This window comes from Polypterus senegalus, unplaced genomic scaffold, assembly GCF_016835505.1.
Source record: "Polypterus senegalus isolate Bchr_013 unplaced genomic scaffold, ASM1683550v1 scaffold_3391, whole genome shotgun sequence".
Taxonomy (NCBI): Eukaryota; Metazoa; Chordata; class Cladistia; order Polypteriformes; family Polypteridae; genus Polypterus; species Polypterus senegalus.
This window is the reverse complement of record NW_024382657.1, coordinates 852-20,039: the sequence shown is the minus strand read 5'-3', so window position 1 is coordinate 20,039 and position 19,188 is coordinate 852. Positions and strand designations below refer to the sequence as shown.

Genomic DNA, 19,188 nt, shown 5'->3' with positions numbered 1-19,188 from the left:
CGGATACGGAGGCTCAGATATCCAGGCGAAACTAATCACAGTACACTTAGCAATAGGACAGTCACCCTCTTTTAAAGCTAAGGGGCTTATTTCAGAATTGCCTGAATATATTCTGGGGATAGATAATCTTACAGGAAAGTCATTCCAAACAGAATGGGGAACATTTTCTTTTGGGATTCGTAATGTCATGTGTAGAATAGTGAAAGCAATAGTAAGAAGAAAGGCAAAATGGACGCCTTTAGAAATTCCAGTCCCTGACACACCTGTACATTTAAAACAGTATCGTTTGCCAGGAGGGTTGCAAGAAAAAGGAGAAACAGTGGAAGAGTTATTGCGGGTAGGAATTATTCGACCTGCAGTTAGCCCTTTCAATTCTCCAGTGTGGCCAGTCAGAAAACTGGATGGTTCATGGAGAATGACAATCGATTACAGAGGCCTAAATGCTAAAGCACCGCAATTGACTGCTGCAGTTCCTGACATTGTGACCATCATAGAAGACATCATGGCTAATGCAGGAGAGTGGCATGCTGTCATAGACCTGGCTAATGCTTTTTTCTCTATTCCAATTGCAACCCACAGTCAAGATCAGTTTGCATTTACATGGAAGGACAGACAGTACACCTTTCAAGTACTGCCACAGGGATACCTACACAGCCCTACGTTGTGCCATGGACTTGTAGCAAGAGATCTGGCTACCTGCTCAGATTTGGAAAAGGTACGATGTTTCCATTATGTGGATGATATAATGTTAACTGGGGATGAAGCATCAGTAACAAAGGCATTGCCAGTTTTAATATCCCACATGGAGAGCAGAGGATGGGCTATCAATAAAGACAAAATCCAAGGACCCGCCAGAGAAGTTAAATTTCTGGGCATGATGTGGTTTGGACCAGAAAAACGAGTGCCCCAAAAAGTAATTGACTCTTTGTATAAATTAAAGGCACCAACTAACAAAAAAGAAGAAGCTCAATCCTTTGTGGGTTTAATGGGCTTTTGGAGAGCATTTGTGCCACATTTGGGACTCATTTTAAGACCTATACATGATTTTGTCAAGAAAAAGGCACAGTGTGAATGGACAGGAAAACAACAAGTTGCTTTTGAGGCAGCTAAACAAGCGTTAGTCCAACACCAAGGACTGGGACCTTTAAAAGCTAATTTGCCTTTTGAACTGGAAGCCACAGAACAGAACAATATTGCTACGTGAGGCCTATGGCAGAAGCACAACCAGAAACGTATTCCCATCGGCTTTTGGAGCCGACAACTGACAGGCTCACAGACTAAATATACACCACTTGAAAAGCAGCCTCTTACAGCATACTGGGCTCTTTTGCACACTGAGAGACAGACAGGCCCTGCTCCGGTAACGCTACGCACTCACTTGCCCATTGCTGGGTGGGTTAGAGATAATGGCCAGGGAGCGAAAGCAGGCGCTGCCCAAAATCAAACTTTATGCAAGTGGAAATGGTATTTACAAGCCAGAGCACACTTTGAAGGCAAAGACACGAGTGCCTTACAAGGGGCTATGGCCGGAGCTGTGATTTATGAGGATCCAGAGGACATACCGCCTGTTCTGCCTGTGGTGGAGTCGCCCTTTAAAGAAGAACCAGCATACAGTCATTTGACACCAGCGCAACAGGAGAACAGCTGGTTCACAGACGGGTCAGCAACCGTAGAAGGAGGTGCAAGGCTTTGGAGAGCAGTGGCTTATCAACCTCACACTGAGACCATCCTGAAGCAACAGGGGGAAGGGAAATCAAGCCACTGGGCTGAACTTATTGCTGTCACTATGACATTACCAGAACATCAAAGCTTCCCTGTTGTTGTTTATACTGACAGCTGGGCAGTTTTTCAAGGACTAACAGCGTGGATCACAATGTGGAGAAGGGCTGCTTGGACTATTCATGGGAGAGAACTCTGGGGTGGCACAGAACTGTGGGAGCAGCTTTGGTCAATGGGCACGAGAGGGGAGACTCTCATTGGTCATGTAGATGCCCATGCCCCTCTGATATCCCTTGAGAGGCTTTTTAACCAACAAGCTGATCTAATAGCTGCTGTTCGAGAACTCAACCTGGAAGAAGCCTATCCAGAGAATGATGACCTGTTCAAATATGCTGAAGTAAATGTAATCGAGCCTTCCTTAATATCATTAGCAAGGTGGGCTCATGAAACTTCAGGACACATGGGAGCAGAAAAAACATATAAATGGTGTCATCAGCGATGTATACCAGTCACTATTGATATTGTTAAACAAATAGTGAACAATTGCTCCACATGTACAGAAGTAAAACAATGGCCCCTACAGAAGAAGGCAACTGGCAAACTGAAGAGAGGAATCGGACCAGGACAAATTTGGCAGGTGGATTACATTGGGCCACTGCCACGAGAAAATAAAACTATTATATGCTTTAACTGCAGTAGATACTGTACTTATTCTGGACTGTTACAAGCTTATCCGTCAACAAGAGCTGACCAGAAAGCTACTTTGTGAAGCAATCAGAATTGATGTCTGAATGCTGGCGACTAGCCTTACAGTTTTTCTCTCAGGTGGAGCGTTACAGCTTCTGCTGACGTCACGCCTGATACCAAAACTTTATTAAAAATATTTTCAGATGTTTTTAAGATTCGAACTGGACACGGAGACAAAAGTGAAAGAAAAAGAAGAGAGAGAAGGAAGAGATGGAGGTAAAGGGGGAAGGGGGGGTTTTCGTATAGAATAAACAATAAATGAACCAGAATTCGCTTCTAGACCTGCAGAAAGAGAGGGGTTGGAACCACAAGACAAAAACATTGCTGCATCAGCTACATGAAGATATATAAAAGTAAAAATGTTTGCTGACAATCATACAGTAATTATTACTAAGGCATTTAGGCCACCACAACCTTAGGTCATGTGCTGAAGATGTCCAAGTCATACTTATGAAATCACCATGTGAGCACCTGTGTGCGTACGCACGCTTGTATGTGTAAGGTTTCTCTATAGGAGCATCCAATAGTGAGTGTGAAGGGCCACAGACCTGCCCCCAAAAACGTGCGGAAGATGGAGAGAGTTCCAAGCCCAGAGATCCAGAGGTCACCCCAGAGCGAGGAGACCCCAGGGAGGCCGTCACCAGAGAAGCCCCAACCCCCACCGAGGCGCAGAGGATCACCCGGGGTCACAACCAGCAGCCGGCAGAGTCCCGGGAGATATCAACGGCAAGCCCTCAGGCCCGCCCGCAGCCGCTCTCCCGAGTCGGCTGGGCCCGGAACCCAGGGGCGACCCACCCCGCCGAGGACCCAACAGAGCGCAGTGAACCAGATTCCACCAGGCAGCCACTGGGAGCGACCAGACAGATGCTTAAAGCAGGGGGAGGGTAGGCAAAGATGTTGTAGTATTGCCAGATGTCCCAGGAGAGGGGAGGAGTCCAAAACCCCACCTGACATATACAGTCACACACAAACACAGTCATACACTCCCTCCCTCATGCTCTCACATACACATACAACCCAAGACTTACAAGGATGTACGCCAGACACCCATTCACACTCCCCACACACACCCTACCTAACTCTGGTCCCGGTGCTGCGTACCTGAGGTACAGCCATTCCTGGACGCCAGAGTTAGCCCGTCCCAGGGGTAATAGTGAGCAGGCACCCCCGTCCAACGCAGAGCAAAGCAACCCACCACTCCAGACCACAGGCAGACGGCCAGCTCCCACTCCTAGCCTCCAGCCCGGGCAGCTAACTGAGAACAGAGGTGTAATAAGACCTCTAGTCTCCCTCCGCCTGCTCTAATGTAGTGTTGGTGTGTGTTGATAAGGTGCATTTTGTGGTTGGGGGCAGTGCCGCACCATGTGGCCTACACCAGCTGATGCCAACACACAGCCCCACCTCCCCCCCAAAATTCTCCGTGACTAGGTGCAGTTTAAAATTGGAAGTGGACACCGCACTGGAGTGAGGCTGAAATTTCCCCACCGGATGCCGTTGAGTGTGCCCACTCCCAAGGCCCTAAGTGTGCATTTGTGTGGAATGTTTTTTGTGGAAGTGTTTAATGTGCAAATAAAATTGGGGTGTAGGCTGCCACAGGACTGCGGAAATGGGATCCATACCCGCACCCCCTGACTTACCCACACCCCAAGGCCCTATGTGCATGTTTGTGTGATGATGTGAAGGAGCAGGAGGAGGGAAATGTCTGAGGATGGGGAGGAACGGCTGAGGGGCCTGAGCCTCCAGGGAGCCAGCTCCCCTACTGGCCCCAATAGGCACCTCCGTTCCCAAAATCCACCCGGGGGACGGAGGCCCCAGCCTATCTAGCCATGGCCCGAAGCAGCAGCATCACAGAGCCCCACGGAGTCTGAGGCCACCAACCCACACCACCCCAGCAGAATATTTACTCCCATCCCCACATTTACTCAACATTCAGATTAAGTAAGACATAAGACACCCAGGTAAAGCTGGATCCTCCCCCTCCCGGACATCCCCCTCCCCCATGGTGGAACTGCCGCATGTTCTGGCCCTCTTCCCGGCAGCATACATGCCAGGACCCAATCCCCAAGGCCCCACCCATATCCCCATCCGGGGACGGCCGCCCCCATACCCTAAGCCACCAGGCCCACACCCAGACCAACCCAGGGGCATTGCAGCCACTAGGCAGCGACCCGCAGCCACCGTCAAGACCCCCCTAAGGCCCCACACACAACCACCAGAAGCCCACCCCCCGAGGCAACCCAAGCACCACCAGAGTCGGGCAGCAGCCCCCCAGCCCAAGACCCCCCTAGTGAACCCACCCCAGGGATCCTCCAGATACTCCAAGCTCAGACTCTCCACCACATCAACCACAGCATCCCGCAGGACCATATCAATGACCCTCCATCATCGCTATGTGATGGAACCGATCAAAGGAGCCCAGAGAGATTGATTTGAAGTGGAGGCAGAGGCTGTCTCAAGTGTAATATGATCCAATAAAAGATTTCTATACTGGTTAATGCAAAGATTATCTTTGTTTTTCCAGTTTATGAGGATAGTTTTCTTAGCGATGCATATGGCAGTGAGAACCACGTGAACCAAATTTGTTTCAATCGGGACATCCTCTAGGTTCCCCAGCAAGCAAAATGAGGGGGAAGTTGGGATATCACATTTCAGACACTTTGACAGGTCTTCACATACTCTATACCAGAATCTCTGAACAGGTGGACATGACCACAGTGCGTGGATATAACTGTCAGGAATGTTGTCTGTGCAGTGTGTGCAGGTGTCAGATGGCACAAATCCCATCCTGAACATCCGATGACCTGTATAGTGTACTCTGTGTAGAATTTTGTATTGAATTAGTTGTAAATTGGGGTTTCTGATCGTTTTAAAAGTTTTTAAACAGGTTTGGGACCAGAAAGTCTGATCAAAGCTAACTAATAGATCCTCCTCCCATTTGCCTATAGGAATTGCTATTGTATCATCTATTTTGGTCAATGTTTTATATACTTTAGACAGTAATTTGGGGTGTTTGAGATTACAGAAGTCTAATACCCTTGATGGTGTTTGTAATTCTACTTTAAGCTTAAATTTTTCTTTAACTACTGATTTAATTTGGAGATATTCTAAAAATCTATTCTTGTCTATCCCAAATTGGGAGACTATTCTGTTAAATGGAATGAAATCCAATCCTTCAACTATGTGTTCCATGTATAGAATTCCTTTACTTTTCCAGTATGGGAGGTTCATCATTTTATTGTTTTGCAATATGTCAGGATTATTCCAGATGGGTGTGCGTCTGCATGGAATTAGTGCAGACTGTCATTTTTAGATATTCCCACCATGCTGTCAGTGAGGTACTGATATTAATACTTTTAAAGCTTTCATGCTTTCTTATTTTTGAGCTAATAAACGGTAGGTCCGAAAGCTCTATAGTATTGCAAAGTGTCTGTTCTACATCTAACCAGGACTCATCCAGCGGGTTATGTTGTAAACCATCTTGGTATATATTGGAGCCTGTTGGTTAAGAAATAATGATAGAAGTTGGGTAGATCCAACCCTCCTCTATCTTTGGTCTTCTGTAGTGTTTTTAAGCTAATTCGTGGAGGTTTATCCTTCCAAAGGAATTTAGTGATGGAGGAGTCCAGGGATCTAAACCAATCAGATGATGGCTTGTTTGGGATCATAGAAAATAAGTAATTGATTCTTGGTAAAACCATCATTTTAATTGTGGCAACCCTCCCCATAAGTGATATCGGTAAGGATTTCCATCTAGCAAGATCATCTTCCACTTTCTTTAATAGTGGGATGTAGTTTAGTTTAGTTAGATCTGCCAGCCTGGGAGACACATGAATGCCCAGGTATGTAATATTCCCTGATTCCAATTGTGTATTAAGGGAATTGACAAAAGAGAAATTAATTGGAAGAACTGTGGATTTTAACCAGTTTATTGAATAATCTGAAACTCTTGAAAAGGAGTTTATTAGTTCAATTGCCTGGGAGAGAGAGGATTGAGAATTCTGAAGATAAAGTAACACGTCATCTGCATAAAGACTGATTTTATGTTCTATGTTCTTACACTTTATGCCTTTAATAACTGTAGTTTGCCTGATTGCTGCTGCTAGTGGTTCAATAAAGATAGCAAATAGCGAGGGAGAGAGGGCATCCCTGCCTGGTCCCCCTCTGAAGACAGAAGCTATCTGATGTTTGGTCATTTGTCCTGACGCATGCTGTTGGTGAACTGTATAAAATTTTTAACCAGTTTATGAAGAAGTTTCCAAAACCAAATTTATGTAAAGTTGCAAATAAGAACTTCCAGTTAACTCTATCAAAAGCCTTTTCTGCATCGAGAGATAATATACTGGTTTCCATGTTTCTGCTATAAGAAAAGTCTATTAAGTTGAGTAATCTACGTGAATTTGTGGATGAATGTCTCCCCTTAATGAAACCAGTTTGGTCTGGATGTATTATGAAAGGGGTTACCTTCTCTAATCTTTTTACAAGGGCTTTACAAATTATTTTTAGGTCAACATTAATAAGAGAAATTGGGCGATAGCTGGTAGGAAATATAGGATCTTTGCCTGGTTTTAACAGGAGAATAATGTTGGCTGAATTCATGTTTGGCTGTAGTCTACCATTTTCTTCTATTTCACTCACCATTCTGAAGAATGTTGGAGCCAGAATGATCCAGACAGAAAGCTACACTTAATGGACTGAGTCATTTAATCCAAGCATATGGAGTGCCTGAAGAAATCCAAAGTGATCAAGGAAGCCACTTTGCTGGAAGAGACGTACAAGAGTGGGCTCAAGGAGCTGGCATTCAGTGGACTCTGCATATCCCTTATCGCCCACAGGTTGCAGGACTTATTGAGAGAATGAATGGCCTGTTGAAAGAACAAGTTGAAAATCTAACTAAGCACAATCATCTTAAGGCTTGCTTTAAAACTTTAGTCCAGCCTTTATTTAATCTCAATAATCGTCCGTTGGCTGGGTCCACACCTTTTATGAGACATCAAAATGTCGGAGGAGAGCCACCTGTGTGTGCCCTCCGCCTGACAACAATTAGTCCACTGGCAAACAATGAATTAACTCCCACAGGGTTATTGGTTAGGGCACCTAAATCACTTACGATCAAGTTAAACTCCTCAGAAAGACTAAGCTTGGGAATAACAGGGCGGTGGCCAAAGGAATGGGAGGTTAGAATACATGTTGAAATGCTTGTAACAGATGCATGCTTAACAGAGACATTAGATATCTGTTTAAATGAATGGTATTTAGTATTGGAAAATGAAGGCAGTAAAGACATACACATAGATGAAGGACTGGCCATATGTAAACTGCACATAGAAAAAGTCACACCTGTTTTAGTCAGTATTGAACAGTTTAAAGGAGAAATTGGAGGGAAGGTATGGGTTTTAACTCCAGGGCAAAAGCCGAGGGCAAGAGAAATAATAGCTGCAGGACCAGGAGACACTAGAATGGTTCTTTTAACGGGCTCTCAGTCGCCCCTCTGCTTTCCCTTACACAGATTATCCTTACATGTGGAATAATCGGGACAGATGGTTTATGGACCGGATGGAGTCGATGCACCCCCTATACTAAAGTCTTTGGGCTGCTGATACTCCAGGAACGGAAAAGTATGTGACCTTGAACTTCACACTTACCAAGAACTGTACCTGGCAGTTACGAGACAAGACATCTACGGCTCCATTTTCCATGAAACTGGAATATCCTGACCTGTTACCTTTAACTGTGATGACTTATGAAGACACTGCAATAACTGTGACTGTGCATAAGAACGTATCTGTCTGGTTGGCTATGATGAACTGTAAACCTGATTCTAATGAACTATCATGTTGGACAATTGAAGGGGGGCAACAGCTGACTGCAATATCAACACCCGAGAATGATGTAATATTATATGTGTTTAAACAGGAAGCAACAACGAATGTAAAAGTACCAGTAATGTTATGGGAAATTCACAAGACTAGGAGAGGGAATGGTTATCCATTTGATGCAACATTACTTAGACAAATGAAAGGTTGTAAAAAAGCTAGGATAACACATAAAATAATTACTGTAACACTCAACATTAATGTTAGTGGGTTTGATATAAAACGTCACAAGTTTCCAAGAAGGGAACATATAGTACCACGCAGTACAGGTGCAACATATAATTGTAGAAACATACAATCCTTATGGCCTCCTCATAAGGTAGAAATAAAACGAAGGCCAAAGCGAGACATGTGGGGAGCTATAGGAACTGGTTTAGGAGTAGGAGGTTTAGGTCTAGGGTCTCTTAATACTGCTGATATAGCAGCAATATATAACAAAATATCATCTATTAGTGTGAAACAAGCCAATAGTTTGCAAACTTTGGCTCATTGGGGGCCAGAGTTGGCAGACAGGCATATACAGGAGTTACTATTATGGAAGACTCACCATGGGTGGTTAAATGAGTCCTTATGGACTGGTTTGCAAAGCCAATGGGCCATAGATGAAGAATCAGCTTGCTATTTAAAACAGATTATTGCTATACAGCAGTATTTAAATTTTAAGACAGATTGGGGATTCAAAGACCTCCAACATTGGAAAAAAGTATTAAAATTACCATCAGACTGGTGGTTGCAGCCTAAGTCCTTCATGTGTGAGGAATCAATATGCCAAGCTGTATTTCAGGTAGCAACCACTGCTGAAGAGGACAATGTCTTGCCTGTTTTACTAGGAGAAACATGGTGGGCACCCATAGTAGATAGACAATGGATAGATCTAAATAATAATACTGTTGAACCTGCCTTTTGTTATAACTGGCAAGAAGGGTTTGTATGTCAAAGGGTGGGTACATTGCCACACCCCTGTTTGCATCCTTTAGCTGGAGACTGTTATTGGCGCCAAATAGCAGTAAATTCCACTGAAGTGTTTCAAACTGATACCACTTCTGCATGTGCAGTGACAATAAATAACATCACTTGGAGTGATGGTACCCACTACAAGGGCCCAGGGTATCCTGTCACACCAATGTGAGTAATATACGAGATGACTATTATGGAAGAACCTACATGTTAACTACATGGGAGGATATACATTGGGAAGCAGAAGCTAACCCATTCCTGAATTTACAATTTGCCTACGAAATAGAACTACCTAAATATAAAGCGGTTTTAGAGCATGCTAAACAATATGAACATCTTTTTAATGTAACGTTACAGAAAGCAAGGGACCTACTAGTAAGATTGAAAACTGGTGAAACAAAAGTAATTACCTCTACAGAAGAAATTGAAGAGATATCTACACATCACTGGTGGGATTTTTTCACTAAGTGGTCACCATCTAGTAACACTATTTTAAATGTACTGGTTCATCCAACTATACTGTTAATTATTATTATTATCATTTTTACCATTACAAATATTTACTTACATTTGCGTATTAGATGAGTGAAGCAGGAGCTAGATCGGCACTACACCCCACGTCTTTACAAGCATTCTTGAGGAGCTGTTTACATGGTGAAGGGGGACTGAGTACCTTTTGCTTTGTGAATAAGATTCTCGGGGATTGTTTTGTCACAGATCCAGTGACAAAGGGTGGTTTGTTATAATATTAAGAATTGTGTCACTGTCATCTGTTTTCGATCTCTTTAAATGTATTTTTCATTCTTTTTCTGTGTAACATGCCATAAAGAGCTGAGCCAGATTTAGCATAGAGTGTCAGCATTCAGAAGTGCTGGGCCAAGCAAAGCATAAAGACAGACAGGGACAGCTGGAAGGCTGTGTTGTAAACCCTAAAAAGGTCTAACTGTTATTTGAACCGACTGTTTGATGTTCAGCACGAAATGGTCTGCCTTGTTTGGAAGTGTAATGGAGGTTTGGTCGTGTAGCAAACAATATAAAAGAAGCTGGAACTTTGTCAACTTTGAGAAACTGAGTGGGTGGAAGCGATTGACCCAAAAGCCACCTCCGTTGTGACAAAAGAGCAGTTTCTACACTACCGAATCCCAGAGAAAAGAACTCTTTGGTGAAATGAAGCTGACTGGTTTCTCCTGTCTGTACAGCAACGTAAGCCGCATTAAACAAGCTAAGTATATTCTGTCTTTTCTGTGACTTTGTCGCAGCCTATCGCTGAAAAGCGGGATATCGCCATTATTATTTATAATTATTTAATTAAAGGTTTATTAAAACACCGCAATATAAAAGAACATATTTCCAAGGAGGTAACACTCCCATCGGAAACAGTACCCTGCCTTGATCCCTTGGCACGATATGTTACGCTGCTCGTCGGGTGTTTTCACGGCTCCCTATGCGTACGTGCGTGACAATAAGTAATGTACTTTATAAAATATCTTTGAAATGAAAAAGCATCTTTAAAATTAAACTGGCTTAATTCACTAAATATATCCAAAGCAAAGCACAAACTGTAGGGGTATTTTAAATTCACCTGGAAACGGCAAAAGGGAACGTTAATTGAACCGGGCGTTGACTACCAAACACAAATCAGTCCACTTTAGTCATCATTCCAGTGAAAAAATGAAAGCAGTTTGGCCCTGAGGAGTAGAGCTGGGCACCCTTCCCACCCTTCCCTGTTACATCCAATAGACCAGGGGGTCTACAAAGTTAGTCCTGGAAGGGAGTAATGGCTGAATGTTTTTGTTCTAGTTCATCTCAATAACAGATCTTATTTAGTTTTATGGCTTTTCATTGTTTTTGTTTTGTCATTTCAGGACATCCTTTAATCATAGATTTGTTTTACCTTCCTAGGATATCATCCAAATGATTTGTGACCTGAGGTGGATTAATAATTTTAAGTCCTTGACTTTTTCATTGCAAATATTTTACTTCTTCTTCTTTCGGCTGCTCCCGTTAGGGGTTGCCACAGCAGATCATCTTTTTCCATATCTGTCTGTCCTCTGCATCTTGTTCTGTTAAACCCACCAACTGCATGTCCTCTCTCACTACATCCATAAACCTTCACTTAGGCCTTCCTCTTTTCCTCTTGCCTGAGCCTGATCTTTCTCCCAATATACCCAGCATCTCTCCTCTGCACATGTCCAAACCAATGCAATCTCGCTCTCTGACTTTGTCTCCCATCCGTCCAACTTGAGCTGACCCTCTAATGTACTCATTTCTAATCTTATCCATCCTTGGTCACACCCAGTGCAAATCTTAGCATCTTTAACTCTGCCACCTCCAGCTCTGTCTTCTGGTCAATGCCACCGTCTCCAACCAATATAACCACATAAATGCTCACAGGTGTAAATGGGAACAGGTTAGGTGGAGAACTGTTGGTTACTTTTGTCATTTTCACCTTATTGCCAATAAGGAGCAATTAAAAACAGTGATTTGGTCTCGTCCGATGCGAGAGATGGACGTCTGAAGTGGAGCTCCGCTAGCAGTGGTGTTATTTTTCATATTATTTGCTTATTATTCTGAGATATCCTGTATTTATTCAACCCGAGAGGGACTGCTACAGTATATGTAAGCACATATAAACATGGCCAACAAGAAGGGGGGTTCGAAAGAATCGAAAACTAAAGCTACATCCAAGCTGCGATCAGCAAGCCCCAGTTCAAGATACGGCCTATCAGAGACAGACCTGGATCAGATGGGCGAAAGCACAGACTCCTCTGGACCACGGTCCGCTACATCGTCGCTGGCTGAGAGAGAAAAGGGGAGAGAAGGTGCGATCGTGAGTGCAGATGTGGATAGCTCGCTGATTGGAGAAGATTACCTGAAACTGGAAAGGGCCGGGAAGTCCGCGGCTTCATTACGTAATTACGCAAGCCTGGAGCAGCGGGGACACCGGCTTCAGCAAAGTCTGCTGCTTCATCTACGGTACAAGAAGGCACAATTGAACTATCTGAACTGAAGGTGTTGCTCGCTGAGCTCACGCAAGATATAAAGAAAAGCGAGAAGGCTAATGAGAAAGCAACGGCAAAGGCACTTGAGAGACTGAAACAGGAGATGAAACAGGCCAATGAATGGCTGCGACAGGAATTCCAACAGGCAAATGAAAGGCTGCGTCAAGAGGTGCAACTTGAACTTCGACAGGTGCTGGGTAAAATTGAAGAGCGCATTCAGGAAAACTCGGTTAAACTGAGCACGCTTGCTGATCAATTGGAGCATCTTAAGGAGACATTCACGAATCGGATTGAAATGGCCGAACATTTAGCTGCCAGTGCCGAGGAAAGAGCAGTAAATGTCAGTTCGAATGTAAAAAACTCGGAGAAAAACTTGGAGACAGACTGGCTGCTTTAGAAGATGGGAGTAGAAGGTATAATGTCAGAATTGAAGGTCTGCGGAGAATCGAGAAAGTTCAAACCCTGTGAAATTCGCAGCTGAACTTTTTCTAAAATAATCGGGGGCGACTTTAAAGCAGAATCTGAGATAGCAGCGGCTTACCGCGTACGCGGATCAAACACCGTCAGACCCCGACCAAGATCTTTTATAGTTCGTTTTGAACGATTATCATTTAAGCTAGAGGTGATGGCACTCCTCAGAAACAAGGAAGATATTATATATGAAAATAACCACATTCGTATCTTCCTGACTTCTCTCCAGCAACAGCTATTAAACGCGCAGCCTTCTATAATATTAAACAGCAGCTACGGCAAGCCAGTGTCAAATACAGCCTCCTGTATCCGGCAAAACTGAAAGTGGAATGGCAAGGTCATTTCTATGTCTTCGCTAGCAAGGAAGAAGCAGAAAATGAATTAAGAAAGCTGATCCCGGGACTATTCTGATACATAATAGTGAGTCATGGCGGTAAATGATAAAGCTAGGATTAATAATCTACTGTCTGATCTATTTGTTTTAAAATACGGGTTTTTATCAGCATATATTCTCATATATTCTTATTATTACTTAGTATTACTAGGCTATCTGTTTATGTTTTATTGTGCTTAATTACTTTTCCTCCTCTTTTTTTTTTTTCTTTTCTAATTATTTCATGTGTACCCTAAATGAGACTGTTCAATATCATACCCTTGGTTTACTGTTATTGCTATTACTGCATTAAGACTTGTTATGCTTATTTTGGACACATCTTTAACACCATCACCTGGGTTTATTATCTGGGGGTATCATCTTAATGCACTAAAATTGCTGAAGACTATATATATATTTAAGTGCAAAATTCTTTTTTTTTTTTCTTTTTAAAGACTATATTGGTAACAGATATCTCTATCTTTTAACCTAAAGCGCCACTGCATGGGGCTTGTTGTGCTTTGGACGTGCTCTGTCTCTGGGTATGTCAGAGGACTGGGACTGCGTGAAGTGGGTTTTAGCCTCACTTGGGGAGGCAAAAGGGAGGGTGGGGGTTAAGGGGGAGAAAGAGAGCAGGCTTGATCTATACCTAATCTATCATCTCAATCTTTATAATTATAACTATCAACGTAATAATAAGCTGCATGGCAACAACTCTTGGGGAAATAGGAAATTAAGACCTAAACTATTCTCACTTCCAGTTAAGACTATAAAATGACATCAAAAACTCAGAATCAGTGTCTCCATGATGGGACAGTTAACTTCGTAAGCTGGAATGTTAAAGGCCTGAATCACGAATTAAAGAGAAAGAAAGTACTTTCTCACCTAACAGGTCTAAATGCTAAAATAGTATTTTTACAGGAAACCCACTTACTAAGCAAGGATCAGTTCCGGCTGCAAAAAGACTGGACTGGCCAAATGTTCCATTCTAGTTTTACAAAGAAAACTAGAGGGTGGGAATTCTCATACATAGAACAGTACCATTTGTAGCATCAGATGTAGTATTGGATCCTGAAGGGAGATATGTGATGGTCATGGGAGACTTATCTAACTGTAAAATGATTTTGATAAATGTTTATGCACCTAATGTTGATGATAAGGAATTTATACAAAATTTATTTGCATCCATTCCCAATCTGAACACTCATAAAGTTATAATGGCTGGGGACTTTAATTGTGTTCTAAATCCACTTTTAGATAAGACTTCCTCCACAGGGGGAACAGCAACTAACACCGCAAAGATAATTACAAAGTTTATAACTGATCACAACTTATCAGATCCCTGGAGGTTTTAAACCCAAATTCAAGAACATATTCTTTCTACTCACCAGTACATCATTGCTACTCAAGGATTGATTACTTCTTTATAGACAATAACTTCTTGCCTAAGATTAAATCTTGTAAATACGATGCTATTGTTATTTCAGACCATGCACCTATGATCTTGGAGCTGAAATTACTAAGCCCCATACACTCACCTCGCAGATGGCACCTCAACCCGCTTCTATTAGCTGACGAGAATTGTACTGAATTTATATCCAAACAAATCAAATTCTTTCTAGAGACAAATACATCCCCGAGATCTCTGCAGGAATACTCTGGGAAACTCTTAAGGCCTTCTTAAGAGGACAGATTATCTCATATCTTTCCCACAGAAATAAATCCGAGCGAAGAAAGTAGCAGAGATAAAAGCGAAATTACTAAAATAGATGAAGAACATGCCAGACTACCAAGCGAGACTCTACATAGAGGAGGCAGGCTCTACATTCAGAATTAAACCTCTTGACAACTAAAGAAACTGAACAACTAATTTACAAATCCAGACATCATTATATGAACATGGAGAGAAAGCTAATAAGCTTTTAGCTCAACAAATTCACAAGCAAGAAGTGCATAGCGCAATCTCGTAATCACTAACACGAACGGAGATAAAATCATCGAACACAAAAATATAATGCACACTTTCAGAGACTACTATAAATCCCTATATACTACTGAGTTTAAAGAAGACAATATACAATCTAATGCATTTCTGGATACATTACAGATACCACAAATTGACGCTTTTAGTGTGGAGGAACTTGATAAACCTCTGGCATTATCAGAATTACTAGATGCTATAAAGTCACTCCAAGGTGTAAAAGCAGCAGGCCCTGATGGCTACCCTGCAGAGTTTTACAAGAAATTCTCCGCTCAGCTAGCTCCCTCCTATTAGCAACATTTACAGAAGCCAGAGATAACCAATTTCTTCCACAAACCTTTCGCCAAGCACTAATCACTGTCTTTCCAAAACAAAATAAGGACTTATTACAATGTGCATCATACAGACCAATTTCACTTCTGAATAACGACGTTAAAATACTCTCTAAAATCATAGCTAGAAGGATGGAGAAAGTGCTCCCTCGTAATATCACAAGACCAAACTGGATTTATTAGGGGCCGACACTTATCTTCAAATCTTCGACGCCTGTTTAATGTAATATACTCACCAACTAAATCAAACACCCCAGAAATATTATTATCATTGGATGCAGAAAAAGCATTCGACATGATTGAATGGAAATACCTTTTACTATTTGGAGAAGTTTGGGTTTGGCCCGAACATTTGTGCATGGATTAAATTACTGTATACTAACCCAGAAGCTTCAGTTTGCATCAATAACATTTGCTCAGACTACTTTAAACTAGAACGTGGCACTAGACAAGGATGCCCTTGTCACCGCTGCTGTTTGCATTGCCATTGAACCACTGGCAATACATTGTCGAAATACTGATCAGATAAAGGGGATTAGCAGAGAAGGACTGGAACAGAAAATCTCATTATATGCAGATGACATGGTACTGTATATATCGGACCCAGAAAATTCTGTGCCTGCAGTCTTAGCAGCACTCACAGAATTTCAAAAGATCTCTGGTCTCAGAATTAATCTGAATAAAAGTGTACTCTTTCCAGTGAATTCTCAAGCATATAATATTAGATTAGACACCCTACCTTTTATCATTGCAGAACAGTTTAAATACCTCGGGTAAACATCACAAGTAAACATAAAGCTCTTTATCAACAAAATTTCGCGTCTGCATGGAAAAAATTAAACAAGACTTGCATAGATGGTCAACCCTTCATCTCACACTAGCTGGAAGAATTAACACTGTTAAGATGAATATTCTTCCTAAGCTCCTTTTTATTTCAAAACATCCCAATATACATTAATAAATCATTCTTTAAGCAATTAGATTCAACAATAACCTCATTTATTTGGAATTCAAAACATCCACGCATCAAAAGAGCGACCCTACAAAGACAAAAGGCAGAAGGCGGCATGGCTCTACCTAACTTCCAGTTTTATTACTGGGCAGCAAATATACAGTCGATAAGAACCTGGACACAAATAGAAGAACATACACAGGCTTGGACCGCAATAGAAGTAAAATCCTGCAGTACTTCTTTGTATTCCTTGCTCTGTGCTCCAATAAACACACGTTATCGGCAATACACTAATAACCCAATTGTGCTCCACTCACTTAGAATCTGGAACCAATGTAGAAAGCATTTTAAGACGGAGAAGCTTCTATCTGTGGCACCCTGCAAGAGAACCACCTCTTTCAACCTTCACAAACATATGCAGTTTTAATATCTGGAAAAATTTGGAATTAACTTGCTTAGAGATCTTTATATAGACAACGTCTTTGCATCCTATGAACAATTACATTCCAAATTTAACATTCCAGCTACACATTTCTTTCACTATCTTCAAATCAGGAACTTTGTTAAACAGAACCTTCCAGATTTTCCTCATCTTGCACCCTCATCCACGCTGGAAAAATATTGCTCAATTTCAAGGAGTTAGACTCCATCTCTACAATATATAAAATCATTTTACAATCCCTTCCTTTCAAAGATCCAAGAGGACACTGGGAAAAAGATCTCTCAATTAATATATCAGAAAAGGAGTGGAAAGTAGCAATGCAGAGAATTCACTCAAGCTCCATATGCAAAGCATACAATTATACAACTCAAAATTATATATCGAGCACATCTGTCTCGACTAAAACTCTCCAAAATGTTTCCAGGGCATGATCCAACCTGCGAACGCTGCAACAAAGCCCCAGCTTCACTGGGTCACATGTTCTGGGCCTGCACCAAATTAACATTATTCTAGACAAAAATTTTTAATTACCTGTCAGACAGTCTTGGACTCACAATCCCTCCTAACCCATTAACAGCTGTGTTTGGGGTTCTTCCAGAGGGGTTTAAAGTGGAGAAAGACAAACAAATTGTGATTGCATTCACTACACTGTTGGCACGCAGACTCATTCTGATAAACTGGAAGAATCCAAACTCTCCTCTTTTAAGTCAGTGGAAAACTGATGTGTTATATTATTTGAAATTGGAAAAATCAAATACTCAGAGGATCTGTACAGACTTTTTTCAAAACATGGCAGGATCTAATAAGTAATATTTTAAAATAAGTTTATATAAGCAATTGACTAAGTGTGTGTGTAAGCAAGAATATTTAAAGCAGGGTGACAACTGTTAACAAAAAAATGTTTTGTAATTTCCTAAAAGCAACCGTTAGTAAAAGACTGTTCTATATCTAGGAATAAAAATAAAAATTTGATGACATTATGAAACAGAGTTGGAACCAAAACCTGTAGCCACTATGGCCCTCCAGGCCCGTTGTTGCAGTCCCAGCACTAGACTACCCTGCCACAAAGAGGAATCACAAACATAGATGAATGAAATTGTTAAAACATACTTTTTTATTTTGTCTGCAGTTGTTCATTGCAGTCTCCTAATTTCCATTTCTCTTCAATGCTTCTCTGTGCTGCCTTCGCTGCCCTCTGTTGCAGATGATGCACATTGCTTGCAACATCTACTTGAAGGCATATTCTTCAAAGTGGCTATTAGAAATGTCAGTTAAAAAAATGGTCATAAGCCTATTAGGAAGTAATGAATAGCTAAAGCAAAAGGAAAAATTAAATATCTGGCACAGTGAAAAGAGTTTGCAGAGCAGTGCCCTGACCAGAAAAAATCTGTTAAATTTTCTAAAAAGTTGCAGAGCATTGCTGGAGTAGTCTACACATTTTCTCAAAAGGCTGGCAATATTCTGATGCCCCTTGATTTGTGTTTTACACCAGGATGATAACTGTACTGCCAATTCCAAAGTTTTCTAGGCAGTAAAAATACGGACTTACCTTTCTTTGGTTCATGTTGCAGGCACAAGAGTTGAACATTTCAACTGTCTCAAGGGAAACACTTCAAAAGCTGAATGGCACAAACAGACTTAAACTCCCAATTATTAGAAATGCACATCTGAATAGTGTATGAAATATTACTTTTATTTTAACCAGTTTTTCACAGCTCAATATTTTAGTAATCTATAAAACTATACAGATTGTACAGTTTATATATATATTTCAAACTACTCAACAAAAAATAGGTCCCACAGATGCAAGAATACTGTACCAAGAGTTCAGAGTGAAGGCAGAGTTACAGACTATACAGTTCTCAGATGGGAGAAGGAGGAGGCAAATCGACTGCATATAAATGCCAAAACTGTACAAAAATAAAGTTCAGTTTCATTTTACCCCTTCTCATACATTCAAGGAAGATAACAAAGCAGATGCCCAGGTGTTTTCCAACCTGTGGTCAAGAATCAGTACCCACTCCTGACAGGAATGCTAAGTAGTTTTATATACAAGGGGGTGGGGGTCTTGACACCATATGAATGAATTATGTGTTATATAGAAAGTAAAACCAGCATAATTTTTTTTTTTTTTTTTTTTTGGAAAGAGACTTTGAATAGTGTGGCAATATTTTTTAAGTTATTAAATTAAAAATATACTCTAGTGAAACTAAAACAAATCTGACAGTTATAAACAAAGAAGTATTTTTGGTGTAACATACCATTCAACCGCAATACATTTTTGTATATTGTTTTCATGTTTCATTTTTCACCCATCAACAAAAATAATGCAATAGATA

The 19,188-nt window shown here is 41.4% G+C and overlaps 1 protein-coding gene across 1 annotated transcript; it reads left to right on the top strand.

Annotated features, from left to right (window-relative positions):
- Positions 1-1,522: 1,522 nt before the first annotated feature.
- Positions 1,523-2,154, top strand: LOC120521161 (ribonuclease H-like; the record flags this gene model as incomplete). The annotated part of the gene is made up of 1 exon (XM_039742975.1): positions 1,523-2,154. A coding segment is annotated over exon 1 (632 nt), but the record flags the coding sequence as incomplete, so codon positions are not given.
- Positions 2,155-19,188: the final 17,034 nt, after the last annotated feature.